We start from the raw sequence: 16,985 nt of genomic DNA, 5'->3' as shown, positions 1-16,985 counted from the left end.
ACAGTATGTCATTTTTTAAAGCTGAGCCATTGTATAAGACTTGATGTTATAGTAGTTAAACACATATTTTATAATGTAGTTTATTGGCCTATATTTGACATCGGTTTTTCTATACCAAATAGAATTAATGGACTTCAATAAATTAATTAATTAATTGCCGTTAGATGCATCGAACAGTTTTGTGATAGGTCTAAGAAAAATTTTATTTGTATTCAAAACTAATGAATTCTACTTATGAATCAACTACTATAATGCATACTTGTTATAATGTAGTTACGTAGGCTGAATTTAAGGGGTTTGAGAGACAAAAAATGGCATAGCCTCTTTATACTCTTGAGTCTAATCCATACGAGTGTGAAGATGTTAGTTTGTATAGGTACTAAATTATATTTAAAATATGTTAAAATCAAACTATTAATTTGGAACTCTAGTTAACCTATAAAAACGCACCTTAGTTGTTTTACGTGTAAATCATCTCCATTTTCAATTTTGCCACGTTTAATTAAGTTGTAAAACCAATTTTTCTTCTGTAAACGTTTCCTCTTCATTCTCAATTTCATTAACAATCATTTCCATGAAGACGAACAATCAATATTGAAACTATCTACAATAAAGTTCACTAACAAACTCGTGATATATTTAACATCTCAGCTGTTGACCAGCATTGTTGCGAGTTGCGAATATTGTGTGTTCTTTGGTTGCGACATGTTAGTAATTTGATCGCGGAACGTCACAACAATGGGATCGTCCACGGATATTAGAACAGAAACGATATGCATAAAACAGAATGACGTCACTGGATAGAATCTAATACTAACAATCTATATAATTTTTGACATTTTTCTACAATTGCATTGAAATAATAATAAAACATGTTTATTTTTGGGGCATTTGTTTGTTTATGGTCCATAAGCTTCTCTATTTTATAATCCGTGGGATCGTCAAACAAAGCGTCCATTGCGGTGGCGCATCGTCAAAAACTACAGAAACTTCTTGGGTTTTCCTCAATACTCTTAGTTCAGCATTATCGTTTAATCTTTTATGGTAAAACATTCTAAGATTTTTGAACAGTCGTATTTATCCCTTTGCTCAATAAAACACCCCGAGAGTAGGTTCTATTAAATAACCAATGCTAAATCGTATTCGTGGTGGTGGGAATGTCCTTTTCTTTTGTACTGTATTTAGTAAATGTTATAAGCATTTGTTATCTATGCTAACTATATTATATTGCATCTGTTATAAGCATGTTATAAGCATATGTTATAAGCATCTAGTAAATGTTACAATAATAACATTTTCGTAAAGCTGTCATGGCTACCTAGCCGAATTTTCCCAGAACAGAGGCTTGCATGGATATTGTTTTTAGCCTGAAACAAAGATATTCCTTACAATTTAGAAGAAATTGTAGGAGCCGTTTTTGAAATCATTGTGCGCAAACGTAACTCATATTATAGTATAGATAAAACTAATGAGGTACACGAACCATTGAGAAAACGTACACAACGTCCCTATCAACCACATTCTTAAATAGAAAGAAAGGCCCTTGTGTGAAAATTCCCCGCAAAATATAACTTTTTCTATAAACGCTTTCCTCAGGGCAAGACCCTCAATTAAAGGGCTATCTATTTAATTACATTTAAAATATTGAAGATACATCATCGGTTAGGTTTGTTTTTATTTATACTCGTAGTTTGTTAACTTATTCTCTGAGTTATTCTTTTGAGCTTCATTATAGATGTTTACATTACGATAGATTTATTAGCTTTGATTAGGCCACACAGTTTAATGCAAAAACAAAAGATATTTTCACTAAAATAAGCAATATGTAAGATTTGACTGCATGATTTGCTTGGTAAGTGTGTGTAACCGTGTACAGTAGATTTAGTTACTCACATTATTTTCTTAAGTATTCTTGTCCCGAACACATAACTTGTGCGAAGCACGCACAGAACAACTAGTTCTAGATAAATAGAATTAGTTCAAAAATAAACTGTTATACTTATATAAATTAATGTTAAGGTTTATTAACAACCTAACACCAAATACTGTAACAAAACCCCTGACACGTAACACGATGGAACCAACCCTAAATATGTTCTGATAATCGATCAAGATGATAAACTTACAAAAAGGATAAATTCACAGTATGTTGAACTCCAGATTACGTTTGTCTCTTTTGCGCAAATCGTTAAATTTGACAAAAGGACAGATGAATTAGTAATGACTTCGCGCATTTGACAAAGCCGTTGCCGTGTCAGTAACAGTTTATTGACATCAATAGATTGACACGCGAAAGCTTTAGTATTGATATGAGTTGTATCCTCCACAAAGATACAAAATGCTTTTGAATTACCCGTGCAGTTATAACAGTCTTTTTTCCTTTGCTGGAAATAAAATGAGACCGGATTAGTGTGATTTTTCCTTACCATCGAAATCTTTTTGCAATTGTTCTTTGTCACTGTAAATTTATATAATGTAAAGAGTACTCAGCATTAGGATGGTTATTGAACCCAGAGACATTTGAGAAACAATCAAATATAACTGGAATATTGAGATTGACAAAATATGAAATTCATACGACTCGAAGACATTTTGAGGAACAATCTAATACAACTGGAAATTTGAGCTTGACAAAATACGAAATTCATACTTCTATTCCTGAACGATAGCGGATGTACTCTCTTCTGCATTGAAAAGTTAGTAGGCGAATTCCTCATACATATAAAGTTGTAATGTTATAAAGAAATTGTGTTATTTATGCCCACATTAAAATCTAAATGGTTGATTATCTTCTTGGCCTAATCTCTCTAATAAATCAATCATTTACAATTTATAGTGGTATTATATTCTCGTGAATAAACTAACTCGTGAATGTTAAACCATTGTATTTGTGTCAATCGGCACTATCTTAGAGCGACTACGACTGTATTGTTTTTACGAGTATATTCTTGGTTCAGAAGACGACAGACAGTGTAGTTAAGGTTGTTATTAAGGTTTAGAAACAACAAATATATAAAACAATGAAACAAAACGAAAAAATGTCGCACCACACCCTATTTTTAGTCAAGGTAACAACAACAACTAAATCCCAATTAACTTTTGCACGGATTAAAAAAATGCAAAATTTTAATTTTCTTATTTAAAGCAGCGCTATTTAGAACGAACTTTAATCACTAGCATTTCACATTAGATGTTCAACTATATGTTGGTGTCTTGAGATTATGCAGTTGGAAACCAATATATATTTATATTTTTTTTGGGGGGGAAAAGAGCTTTAGCGATCAAATTTAGGTAACTTGAGCCAACAATCCGAACTCTTCAGATAGCCATTTTCAGATCAGCAACTAAGTAGGCTTCTGCTACTAACTGGTGTACTACTAATAAGTAGTGGTCCAGTACTTAATATGTGCAAGGCCAAAACTACAGCCGAAGTTGCCTGTATCATGTTACGGGTTTTTTACCTACGAGACCAAGTTATTGAACAAAGACATTGTTTAATTTAGTTTAGTTTTGATTATGCATTATTAAGAAGAAAATTATATTTTGCAATCACTGCGCTTTAGGTGGAGGACGATTTTTGAGCCAAATGTAATAACTTTACTTTAAAATCATTTATGGTTTTTGTACATTACCTTAAAGCAGACGAAGAGGGAGAAGGGTAGCGTGCAGACGACGACTACCCACGACAAGGCGGTCAAAATGGCGCCACATATCCCTGAATCTCCCGGCTCAGCGTCCTCCGCTGGAACAACCCCAACATAAATGTCAACAAGAATGGTGTTTATGATAATAAGCACATAAAAACATATCGTCTAGCTACTTGTTAGGATATCAGATCTGAATAGGAAAGAGTCCGATTTGACAAAAGAAACTCAAAGACTTTACAATATGCATACAAATCAGAATATCTCACTGTCATTGATAAGCATTTTCCAAACCAAGGGCAGTTTTAATTTGGTAGGGTTCAGGTCCTAAACTTTACAGTGACAAACCTTTCAACACCTTTTCAGGTTCCAGAGTGGACCTTTCTCCATTAAAGTAAGTCTGCTATACAAACCTGATTTCCTTAATATAGGATATTGTACTCGATGATAAATCCTTAATCATACGATTTTATTAATGATTTTTTTTAAATATTACTTCCTAAGGTGGAAAACTTGTATATTCAACGGACGAATTTAGAATATTGTAAAACACCATGTGGAACGATATTTTCCAGATTCAACTTGTGTAGATGATAGATTTTGTTGCAATAAGTATTTTTTGTTGTGTTTATATCGGTGGAATCTGATATGAATCCATCTATAATCACTTTTAAGGAAAATGGTCCAAATTTCTCATATACTTGTATATTTTTCGGGAATCGGACTCGTTCTTCTCTCGACGAAGGGTGGGACAATGGCCACTATTCCAATGAAAAATCCTACATTAACAATGTTACCACTTTATCTAAATGGTAATTTTTAAAGTACTAAAATTGTTCTCAATACTTATAATTTCGAACTTGAGTATAACAATTCATGATAACAGTATACATGTTTCTAAATTGTATTACCTTTAATTATTAATTGACTATTACTAGATTAAACAAGAATGAAAAAAAACTTTCATCAAGAACTCATGTATTAAACAAATAATAAGTCTAGAGAGATTATTTATAAATAGCTCCACTGCTCAAGTTCTATTTCTGAACAAATTATATTCCTTGACCTTTTATTTTCCACTAGGATGCGCCAGTGAATGGAAAATTCACTCACTTATAACTTTCCAACATCGTAAGAATATAAATAACAGTTTTTATACATATTTCTGTCATTTAATTTTAATTTGTTATTTATCGCTCTTTCCCCTCTTATAAATTTATCCAAAGAATGTTTCGTGATGAAAAGTTACAATAATGGAGTGTAAACTTAAGCTCACAGTATACACATTTTGAATTTAAATGCCACGTAAAATAAAAAACGTAAATCAAATGTAGTATTTGTAATGCGTTACGGTGTAATTCCAATGCATTAAACTGTAACCTAGCCATTTCAACAATTACAACATTGTGTAGAATAAGTAACGTTTAACACAAACCACCTGTGTGTGTTAAGCTCCCTGGTAGATTTTATACTACATGGATTATCGTTTTTGTTTTGTTTCAAAATATTTTCAAACTCCTTCAACTATATAATAAACTATTGGAAGGCCATTGCTTGATTATTACTATATAACAACAAAAAGGATAGGCACAAATTACAAATTTTATAAAAAAAGGACTTTAAAAATCTGCAAGAAGAATAAAAAAATGTATTTCAAATTACCACTCAAGCATTGCAAACATGAAACAAAAAGTCATACACGCTTCAAATTTCCTGTGGGACGATAGGTCTAATTTCACTGTTTAAAGTCAATGCAATGTGGATAGGATATCCACACCAAAATACATGTATTATGTATAAAATTCTCAAATACTTGAAATATTCCTGTGTACTTAAATTACTCTCAACACCAGATTTTTTCTAACTGAGACTCTAACGTTTGCCTAGTTCTGTTAGGAACCCTGTGTAATAATTTTATTTTATTAATGAATCCCACAACAATGGCATGCGAGCCGTCAGACAACAAACAAAGACTACATTGCCACAGGTGGTTGCGTCAATACGGTAACTATAGCAACCGAGGACTCCGATCCGCTTGTAAGTGTAATAAGAGAGTCAAGTGTTGTCTTTACTTTTGCGGGATGAAATCATCAAAGCGTTGCGTGGAGCTTTCATAACGAGCGCTTTAAAAATGACATTATATTTCTCCAAGGTTTCACATTGGATACATTCGAAGTCATTGAATTACCACCTTGGTACTATATTTTGAATAAAGCATAGAAGTAGTAGTAGTAATTGAATAGGAGCTTTGATTATTGATGGGACTAGACATTCAATCCCCGTGTTAAAGTTGTCGCAAATCTTGTAATAAAAATTGACTCAGTCGAAGTGAGCCACCGACAGATAGTTCTGATATAAATATATTTCTGTGTCATATGCCAATTTGGTTTACCAAAAAAAATCATAGACAATTTATTATAAGCCATGGTATCTTTTATGCTCTTTTAGCTATCTCAGTAACAAAAGAAGGTAGAAAATATAATTTTAGACAAAAGCCTACTCTGAGACAGGTTTACTCAACCAGCCTATGTTATTTTTTAATGAAACCTTTGAGACAGCTGATCCATATAGATGTGATGTCATCTTAGGATACCATAAAATTTATCAATTTATTCCAATCTTGACAGCAACACAACCTGTAAGAGGCTTATTGACCATTAACTTCTACCATTGACTTTTAGATTAAAAAATTAATATTTAATAGTTTAATTAGTTCTTATACCTTTTACAGGTTGTGTTGCTGTAAAATCTCTATATACTTCTATGGTTTATGTGACATAAGAGATTCTATAGTTTTAATAAATTATCCTTTTAATTGTGCTTTGCTAAATAGTTAAAATATTCAACAATAATAATTTATTAACCTACCAATTGTAAGTAAAGGTGTTCATTTCAATGATAGGGACACTTCTGGCTGACTATAAAGTTCTTAATATCATTGAATAATTAAGTATTGTCAAATCGTTATATTACCTAATTATTTGGCCTAAACCAGCAAAACAACTAAAAGCCGAGCTCCAAGAGCTTTCTAGTGCCAAAACCTGTAATTAACAAAAAATATGTTTATGGTTCCTAGTAAGTTAAAAAATATGAACCTATCAATGAGTTATATCATGAAGGGCAAATTTATGAGTTTTAGCATAACCTAAAAGTTTGATTATTTTGCAAGATCTTAGTTGTTTCGTTTGGCACGTTCGTGTACTCCTTTACTACTCGATTTTTAGTCGGCCGATTCTAAAATTATGTTTCATGCTGGTATGCTTGTCAATAACTTAGGAAAAATTCATTCTGGAATTTTCAGTTTGTCCTCATTATTTGTGTGTCAATATACAGATTCTATTACAGCATTTTTAGTCTCTGTTTACAGACGTTGCCGAAAGTAAACCACTCCACGGCTGGTCTAATATTGAATTTTGAGAGAGACAAAATATTGACATAATTTTCAAGAAAAACTTTTCGCTTTTGCACGTGTCAATGTTTGTTTTGCTAGAAAATAAGACAAAATGAACTACGTAAGCTACGCATATTTCATGATATTTGTAATAAGATTGTCATAAAATAAAATGGATCGGTAGTAGATTATTCATACAATAATTAAAAGAATGTTTTTATAGTTGAAGATTTTGAAGATTTTATTTTATACATTTATAGTTGATGATACGTTTAAGATTTTATTTTATACATTGTGATAGGCCTATGAAAATATATATTGATAGAATGACTTGTCATTAGATATACTGAAAACTAAAAGATCTGTTCATTATTTGTCATTGTATTTAATGTATCGGATATTGAAAAAAATAGAGGGAGTCCCACAATACACATTTTAAAAAGCAGACAGTGTTTCTTCACTTGTCGATGTAGGAAAATGAGCGAGGGTCGATGAGATCCTTTTGACCTACTTGATCAAATATTCTTCGACATACTCCACCATTCTTTATGCTAAGCTACAAACGAATTTGTTGTATAGTTTTAATATGTTGATGTTGAATGTTTTGACTGTAAATTGTATATGCAAGGACAGATAGTTTTATTGGATAAAAATAAAAACGGCTGTTGAACTATTTGTCAGGTTTTAGAAATTTCAAAAATACATGCATCCGAAATTATTAACTAATAAAGGGATTACATTAACTAAGCTTCTGTCAAAACACCCCGTTGCAGTGCAAATCGACTGCGCTGAGATAACCGGAGTACATCGTCAGGTCGGGTTTAATTTAAAACCTCTGACGAACTCAAGTACGAGGGGTTGTAATTAGCTGACATTCCGCTGTTATGATTTGCTCAAATTATCGCAGAACAAATCAGCTGTAGTTGATTTGAACTAAAACGGATAAATTTTACAGAAAATCTGGTACATTTACTAAACATTTATTATAGTTAATTTAAACAAAAGAGGGAATACTCCACCATGGATAGTAGATTTGTTGGTAGTAAATGCATGTGACTCAATTATTTACACAAATACCAATAATCATAATATATATATATACCTATATTTAATTAACTATGATTTTTGCAATCAGGGGATGGAGTTGACATATCGTAGGGACACAGATAATACAAATTCACTAGCTGAACTTATTTTGCTCTAATCATTACAATAATAACTTGAGCCCTGCTACGTGTGTATTTGAAAAGTCTTTTTGCAGCAGTATAACGGTATAGATGTTGAAAACTACATATGGATGGAAGGAGAAGAGAATACGGGTGTTTTACACCATCGATCCTCAGCACGGAAGGGTTTAGCCCCTCCTAAACTGCTGATTGCGACTAAACATCTCTAGACCTTCAGATGGCTGATTAGACCTCCCACCCACAGCTGCACTTTCTTGTAAATTACTTTTCTACCTTTTCGTGCCATCAATTCCACCTCAATTGTGGTAAAGTTGCGTTGACCCAACGTTTGTAAATATTAAAAACTAAACTGTACGGATAAAATACGATCTTTCAACATTATACGACCAAGTGACACGAATACTGTTAAGTGTTAACATTTGGTGTGATGTATGTTATAGTCTCATTGTTTTTACCAGTCCCATTGGTAATCATCAGTCCTGATTAGAGGCTGGATAATTAACCCTTGATTAGATACAAATACTATTGTCCCTGGAAGTGTTAGCTTTCCCACAGTAAACTAATAAATATATTGTTTGGATTGCCAAGATTTATTCATATCTTGATCACCATGGAGTTTTTCATAAGTCAACAATTAAATAATTAATATCCCACTGAAAACCGTGTACGTTTTGTAAACAACTTATCGTAAATTTTTCAAAGTGCACGAGTGAAGTATTTGGTTTACTGTTAATATTAGAAAGTCTAGTTGTTTTAGTTTCTCATAAGTATCTACACTGGTCGAAACAGTTAACATCAGCCGGAAAAATATTTACAAAGTTTCTTATTCATTAGTAACAACAACAACAAAAAATTTATAACAAAGATCTTGAATAATATTTATGTTTATTAAGAGTATATGTTAATGGTTCTAAACCTGAAATGTTATCTTGATTGAAACTGTTGTTTTGTGTGCATATGTTAGCTTTATAATTAATTTGTTTAAATGTCGGTTCTTCAGGTAAAGTACGTTATCTTTTGAAAAGCACTGTAATTTTCGTACTTAAAACCCCCGGATTGATTAAGCTATGTTTACCACAGTTGCATCCTAAACAACTATAAAGAGCATTGCAACATATAATTTGTACAATTAATTACTTGTCAACATGCAGTATTGATAGTATATTTATCATGCTGAAATTTACACAAAGATATGAAAACATTAATTAGTTTAAGCACAATACAGAATATACAAGAGTTGTTTGGCATTCTACATGCGTTCTCTTACATCTTCGATGGGCTTGGTTTTGGACCATCTTGAGTTTATCGGGGACCGTCTTCTAGCCTCCTCCGACACGTAATTCCTTTATCCTCGCCTGCAAGTCATAAAATGTGTACTATCTAGGAAACTGGACTATAAGTCTTTATAAAGTTATTAAAACTAATGTTACTTTAATAGTTTATCAAATTAATTATTTTTCTTGCGTTTTTGTATATGGTTTAGTTTATTTAATTTGTAAAGATTGTTTTGAATTTTGAGCCTTTATCTAAGTTTGTATTCACTCGATTCCTTAACTCGTAATATAAGTAAATGTATTACCATTTTAAGTTTTTTATCTGCTGTTTTATCAATTTAGAATGTTTTATATATTCAAATGAGATATTTTTAGTATGTTGATTAGGATGGAAATCGGGCATATTATAGGGTCTAGTAAAGGCGGCCGTCTAACTTTTAATGAAGGAAACAAATCATGCTAAGCGGACTTCTGAAGTCTGTATTTATAAAGATCCCCTCCATCTAAACGAAAATCGAATTACGTGTTTCGTAATCGGCAATTTACTGTACAACACTTTTGAAATGCATTTAAATTAAACTGCTGCATAGTTATGTAGATCCATGGTATATTTTCTTTCTCAAAAATATTTTTTTGTTAAGTATGAATCAAACGTATTACCTCATCTCTCTAGGCCAAGAACTATTTTTATTACGTATCCATTCATGAATGTAATTTTACGGTTTATCTAACTTAAGAATCTAACTTGAGATAAAACTGGTTTATTTAAACGTATCAATTAATACAACTCTTATTTAATGTTTATTAATAGGTAATTTATTTATAAAAAAACTTCGTTTATTAATCTAGTGTGTTAATCTCATTCTAAGTATTGATCCTCTTTTGCTCTAAATACATGAAGTTAAAAAATCATATATTACGTTGGCAGTTTTATAAGAAACCCCTTTAATTACAAAGCTTAATATTTAAACTCCTGTGTGATAAACATATTTAACTGTCGAATTTTCTCATAAACCACTTTAAATATTCGTTGATGAACCTAGTTTTTAAACTATACACTATAATTCGTATACGCTTTGTTTCCTTGGCATTGAAATTTAATTTAATTCGGTGAACTCTATGGATTATTTAGTAATTAATTGTCATACCTATTTCTGTTACTTTTTAAGATAAGCTTCTCCCACAAAGCCTATAGAGGCAAATAAAACCAAAATCCCAAGCGTATTTATTCTAAAATGGTCTCCCAGGCTGCAGAAGTCATAGATTTTATCAGTTTCATTTATTTATTATTGTAAAACTAGTTGTTAGTGGAAGTTACTCGTACGCTAAATAAAGTTACTCTTGCGTCCGATGTATCAGTCTTAGAGGGTAGAGTTAAACATGTAACACAGAAAAACCCTGAATACCAAACTTCTTATCTATTTTACAAAAAACTTAGTAAAATAAATTGTGTAGGCCTAGCTTATTTATTTAAACTAGTGGCTTATATGGGCATAAGTCCCTAAAACGCTCAAATATAAAACAAATTATTGCAATTCCGGCATTTAAACAAACTCAGAATAACATTATCTATGTGTCAGGATATGTATACATATGTACACCATATCTTTTGTGTAAAAAACAGTTTGTTGTCCGTTTTTGCTAGCTTTATTTGTTGATGGTATTTTCAATAAATAATTTGAATCACTCCAGAGCTTAAACATGAAAAGGCAGCAAAGATACCATTGTTTGTGAATAAATACTGGTTTACTAAGGCAGCTTTGGTCTTGTGGTTAATGATGATAAATAAAAGCTTCCCTGATTGGAATTTTAGAAATTGTCTTCGTCAACGGAAACTACCTCTAGGTTTTACTATTGTATATGGACGCTCCCTTTACTACCGTGCATGCTAGGCTATATTATTTGAACCATTTTTGCTTGGAGCAACAGGCAGTACCTGGTTAAAATATTCTCCAAACAATATTGTTTTTCCGCCTTTTGGAACTTGTCATAGTACATGCTTAATGAACAAATATTACTATTTCCTGTACTATTTCATATTTATTCCCAGGTTGTTTTCTAAGAGTGGCCGTTGAGGTTAGTCCACTTCATACATTTTGTTTGAATGAACGATAAATCTAAAATTAAAAATGCTAGTAGTCTAAATATACAAAAAAGTGTAGAATAAATCTTTAACATATGCTTTGAAATGATAAAAAAATCATGATTATTTTTTCATTTAATCTTGAATTTTGGTTAGCTATTACAGTATCATACGATGCATTTGACTGGAAATTTAGTTTGTCGTTTAGTAGATCATAACTTTGGCTTTTTGTTGCTTTGTATATCTCGTACTCTTCTATAGCGTTCATGAAGCTTTGTGCAAAAATGTAGGGGTGTCATATTTGTTTCAAAATTTGTATAGTTATGATTTTCATTAATGAGATGGGCTGTATAATTGGATTTTAAATGATTTTTTTGCTTTTGGAAGGTGTTCTTTGAATCTGGTTTTGAAGGCTCGGCCGGTTTGTCCTATATAAAAACTATTGCAATCATCACAAGATAATCTGTAAACTCCAGTTTTTTCCCCCTGTTTCTAGATTATAACTGGACGAAGGATTTAGTAATTGTTGTAGTTTGTTCGAAGTTCTAATCGCTACCCCGATGTTTTTCTTTTTTAATTCGTTTTCAGTATATTCGGAAGCCTTAGGAAAAACTGGAGTTTACAGATTATCTTGTGATGACCTTTAATTTGAGCCCTCTCCCGTCATTCTATGACTTCTCAGTCGCCCACAATTTTGACGCAAAGAATCGGCTTACGTAATTAATATATAGATGAATGATTTTTTCTAAACACCCCATCGACAACTAGAAGTTAGATGACTGACGACCAGTTGAAGTAGTTGACTTGCAACTCACGTTTCAGGCAAAGGTTCGTTCCTCTACTCATCACTGGTGCTATGTTCTGGGATTACAGATGGATTGACAGCAGGAAATTCCGTTACAACATGAAACCGCACTCAACTGGGTTTATAAAACTGTTATTATACTTATCAAAACGGAGTCAACAGTGAAGTCGAGTTTTGTTTTAAATTGTTAGTGGTTTTTTTATTCAGTCAAAGCTCAATGATTTTTAGATCAATATTTTTTTATGCTCATCGTAAATATTTACCATCAAATTAATTTAAGAAGTATCAAAGTAATAATTAAATTCACTCTTCATCATGGTTGTCATGTTGCTCATAAAAATTGTTAATGTAACAATTGTGTATTGCCAATGACTTAAACAGGGCTTTTATTGGTTTAGCCTAAACACTAGTTCACCCATATCGTACGTATAAGTACCAATTTAAGTTGGTCAAACGTTATAAATGTAATGGAATTAACTGAATTTTCTATGTATTTAATACCATTTTAAAATCATAACCAAAATACATGAATGGATCAAAGGTTTTCAAGGCCCTTTGACATTACATAGTATGAAAATTTTGTTGCAGGCTACCTCAGAAGTTATGAATGTTAAAGTGATTCATGGACCACAATCCAACTTTGTTCATCATTCACTGTCAAACTACCACAACTGGTATTATTTAACTTATAATGATCATAAATAATGGAAACACCTGGGAAAACTATAGATCTTACAGAATCCATGTAAACCTTATCTTTAACATTAGCGTAAAATCTGAACTTGCAGTTTTATTTCTATTTGCATGTATTATATGAGTGAAGGATAAGTGTAGAATGGAGTGAGATGTCTGCTGTTTCATTTGACAGGAAAATCCATATATAAAGCACAAAGTACCCATGAACTTTTGTGAAAACTACAAGTCACACCCCCATAAACCAAATACTTAAAATGTTCGTCATGACGAGAAACCTTGCGCAGAACTATCTATTATTTCATATTAATTGCCCTTTAAGGTCATAATTCCTTTTTTAAGGGATCTTTCCATATTTTTAATGTTTAAAAATACCTTTGTCTGTTATTCTTTCAATTTATTACCTTATTAAAATCAGGTGTGATTATTTTACTGTATTCTGTTTTGTTTATTTTAACTAACCAATCAAAAGTTTTATTAATACTTATGAAGTCAAACGGGGTGAAGCCCGTGGGTAAGAGCTAGTTAATTTAAAGCTTAATTATCAGGGACAGCTGGAGCTGGGCCCAGTCGAACTATCAAAAAATGTCTGACTTTTATCAGAATCTATACTGCAACATTTTGATTGTTATGTGAGCACTATAAGCGTATGTTATAAAAAGCCATGTATTTATGCTCAATCACACCTCCAGTCAGAAATAAAAAAGACATGTATGGTAAAAAATATTGGTCCGCAAAAATCCTATCCCTTTTACATGTTTCTCGAGACCCTTCTAATTGTAGATATAATAACACATACATCGTTCCAACTAGAGATGACGATCTAGCAAATTAGTTAATAAAAAATCACATACTTAATTTCATTAAACCTTTTGTGACCATATTTTCACTAAATATCATAGGGTATTTAACAACTTACTTTTTGCATATTCTAAAACTGTGTTTATAGTTAGAATAACATCCTTGTTTATTCTAAAACTACAAGTACGTAAAACGAGATAACGACTCAACCTACCAATAAAAGAGTAGTTTTATGTTTTCTGTTTATTTTTACGACTGCACCGGGGTCGTATGGCTTGGAATAATCCTTTCTGCAACGACAGAACCAGCTGAGCTTTGAAAACGGCAAACGTGTTGTATACCAGCTACTGTATTGGATATGCAATGAATTATTTATATTTTAATTTTTTTTTTAATTCCTCCCCCTCCGATTTTACAAAAAATATATTAGGGCCTACATTAAAACCAATGTAACAGTAGTTGTATGAAATCTCCAGATTTCTTTAGTGGCAAACATTTAAGACTGTAGTGAGATAAATTAGTTTCCCTGGATTTATATGTTTCATTTATAAGTAAGCAATTAGTAGCAATTGACTTGTTCTCCGTAAGAATGACAAAGAGGACAATGCATTTTTTCACTTTCCATGTCTCAATAGGAAATTTGAGTAAAATAACGCACACATGTTTCCTTATTAATCCTTTATTTTGAGGTGGATTATAAGTAACATAAATACAGATTTTTTGTTTAAACTCTACTCTCCCCAAACACCCTTCTTAGACCCGGCTTGGTTTAAATAGACTATTGATAATTTGATGTAAGTTAAAACTGAGAACTTAAACGAAAATTGCGTGTGTTTAGTCATAAAACAGTTGATTTGAGCGAAATTTGATTCGGTATGTGTTCAGAAAATACTTGCAAGAGTTTAAACAATGGTAACTCCAATAATAGCTACATCAGTGGAATATACCGTAAAATATATCCTACATTACTGTAATATAATAGAAATTTGCTTAAGTTTTTTTGTAATTGGTATATAAATTGATATGTGGGTTAAAGCAGACGACATAAATATTCATTACCATTATGTTTCCCCGTTTTGCATTCCAATTGTGTTAAAAGCATAATATCAAAGTTTCAATGTCTCTTTGATAACCAATTTCACCGGATGATTTTCCAATATTAATTGCATAACTAATGTATTACCTTCTCTGCTAAATAACAGAATAAAATGTTATTACTTCACGAAACTAATGTCAATTGAAATGATAAAGTTCAATATTATATATAATTTATTTTCTTATACAAGCAATTTATGTATCCTGGCCCCGTTGTTTTTTACGTTGCGTTGTCAGGAATTAAAAATCCACGATGTTCTTGAAATATTCTTCACGAACCAGGTAGGTATAAATACAATTTTGGAAAAAAACTTAACTAACCCAAATATTTTTATAAAATTGCCTTTCGTTGAATTTAATTAACAAGGAGTCGAAATGAATGAATTTACTTTTGATATGTAAGTAACGAAAATATTAATTTAACAATAGGTAATACAAAAATATAAATGAAGACATATTTTAGTGAATGATAAGATTATACCTGTATAGCCCTTCACAGCAAATTCGTTGATGACCTCTACGAGAAAAGGAAATAGAGTAGTCCCATTTACAGCTAGTATAAACCGTATTTACTACTCTACCCTACTGTAAAAGCAGAACTTTTACGTTTTAGAGCATTATTTTGATAGCCTCTCATACCAGTCTGCAGATAACGATGGCTTTACTTGAGGTGTTACAAATGTGAATACACTTATTCCTATAAAGTTTAATAAAGTAGTCAAATTTAACTGTATTTGTCAGTTACAGATGGGTGACCTTCTCTTGAGCTGCACGCAAGATCTGACCAAGATAAGATTATAGTCTGTATGATGGAACATTTAAAGTTCGTTCAAATCCTCTATCTGCTTAGCTTTCTCCAGGTTAGGGATAATACCACATGTTTAATTCATTATATCTAACAGACTATATTTCATTAAATCTATTGTTAATGAGCTTAGGAATTTAGTTATTATAATTTAGCTCTCATACAAACCGTACACCTTACAATAATACTGGCTCATGTGTACATGGAATGTTACGTATAAAAGTGCTTTAAGAAGAATAATTAATATTAAATATTTATTGATCATTGTGAATATATTTACAAAACCTATACAGAGACCAGTTTTTAAAGACTGATTATTACCGCCTACAATAAAGAATTAAGCTTCAAAATCGTAATAAAAGGACGAGAGAGGGATTAAGCGAACAGTTTTAAAAGCCACTGGTTGAAATATCGAGGCGAATTGAATAGCTTTTACGTTACAAAGGTTTTGTTTAATTTGGATAGGAATATTTTTAGCATACGAATTTAACTCTATACAGACCGACTCATTCATAAACCAGTTGATAGAAACCGTTACAGGCGTGTTTAGACTATTCGTGTACCGTGTAAGTTGATAAACTATTGAACGAGAGATTACGTAGAACAAGTGGTTGATGAAAGATTGATGACTTGTAAACCGGGAGCCGACATCGATCTATCGTAATAGGGAGGTTCTAACTGGAATATTTATCATCACTTTGTAGCAGTTGTAACTGATATATTATTCAACTGAAAATTGTATTTCCTTGTAAACTGTATATTATTTAAGCAGGGTAAAATGTCAGATACCCTTAAGACATTAGGTGATGTCAAAAGTCTTAAAATCTGACCTTTTTTATGATGATAAAAAATGTTAAAATGGTTCGCATGCTAAGATGTTTGAAATAGGCCTACTGTTTATTCAATAGTTACGTTGTATATTAGTTTGTGTTATAATTACTCTATTAATCATCGGTTAACTTTTCTGGTTTGTAAAATCAATGTACATAGTAATTAATTTTGGCTAAATAATGTCCATAAAATACAAATGTACGTATGTACGTTATGTATAAATAAAATATTATGTTGGAAATTCATACGCGGTAAATCTTCATAAATTGTTATTACTTAGTAATAACATTAAATTATATTTTTAGGACGCCCGAAACTTAAATTATAACTTATGCTTAAAAATTATAGTTTCATATCATCAATATAGAAAATTTAT

General features: G+C 31.5%; 1 protein-coding gene across 1 annotated transcript in view; it reads right to left on the bottom strand.

Annotated features, from left to right (window-relative positions):
- Positions 1–9,580, bottom strand: part of LOC129004809 (band 7 protein AGAP004871-like) — a 30,655-nt gene extending 21,075 nt beyond the window's left edge. Inside the window, exons 1-2 of the mRNA XM_054433452.1 lie at positions 9,490–9,580; positions 3,633–3,742 (exon numbers count right to left, since the gene is read on the bottom strand). Coding sequence (XP_054289427.1) covers positions 3,633–3,742; positions 9,490–9,517 — 138 coding nt within the window. The 5' untranslated portion in view covers positions 9,518–9,580. The remainder of the gene's footprint in view (positions 1–3,632; positions 3,743–9,489) is intronic.
- Positions 9,581–16,985: the final 7,405 nt, after the last annotated feature.

This window comes from Macrosteles quadrilineatus, unplaced genomic scaffold (genome assembly GCF_028750875.1).
Source record: "Macrosteles quadrilineatus isolate MER2022 unplaced genomic scaffold, UCM_ALF_1.0 Scaffold_11__1_contigs__length_5352618, whole genome shotgun sequence".
Taxonomy (NCBI): Eukaryota; Metazoa; Arthropoda; class Insecta; order Hemiptera; family Cicadellidae; genus Macrosteles; species Macrosteles quadrilineatus.
The sequence above is the reverse complement of the archived record's forward strand: the minus strand, read 5'-3'. Positions and strand labels throughout refer to the sequence as shown.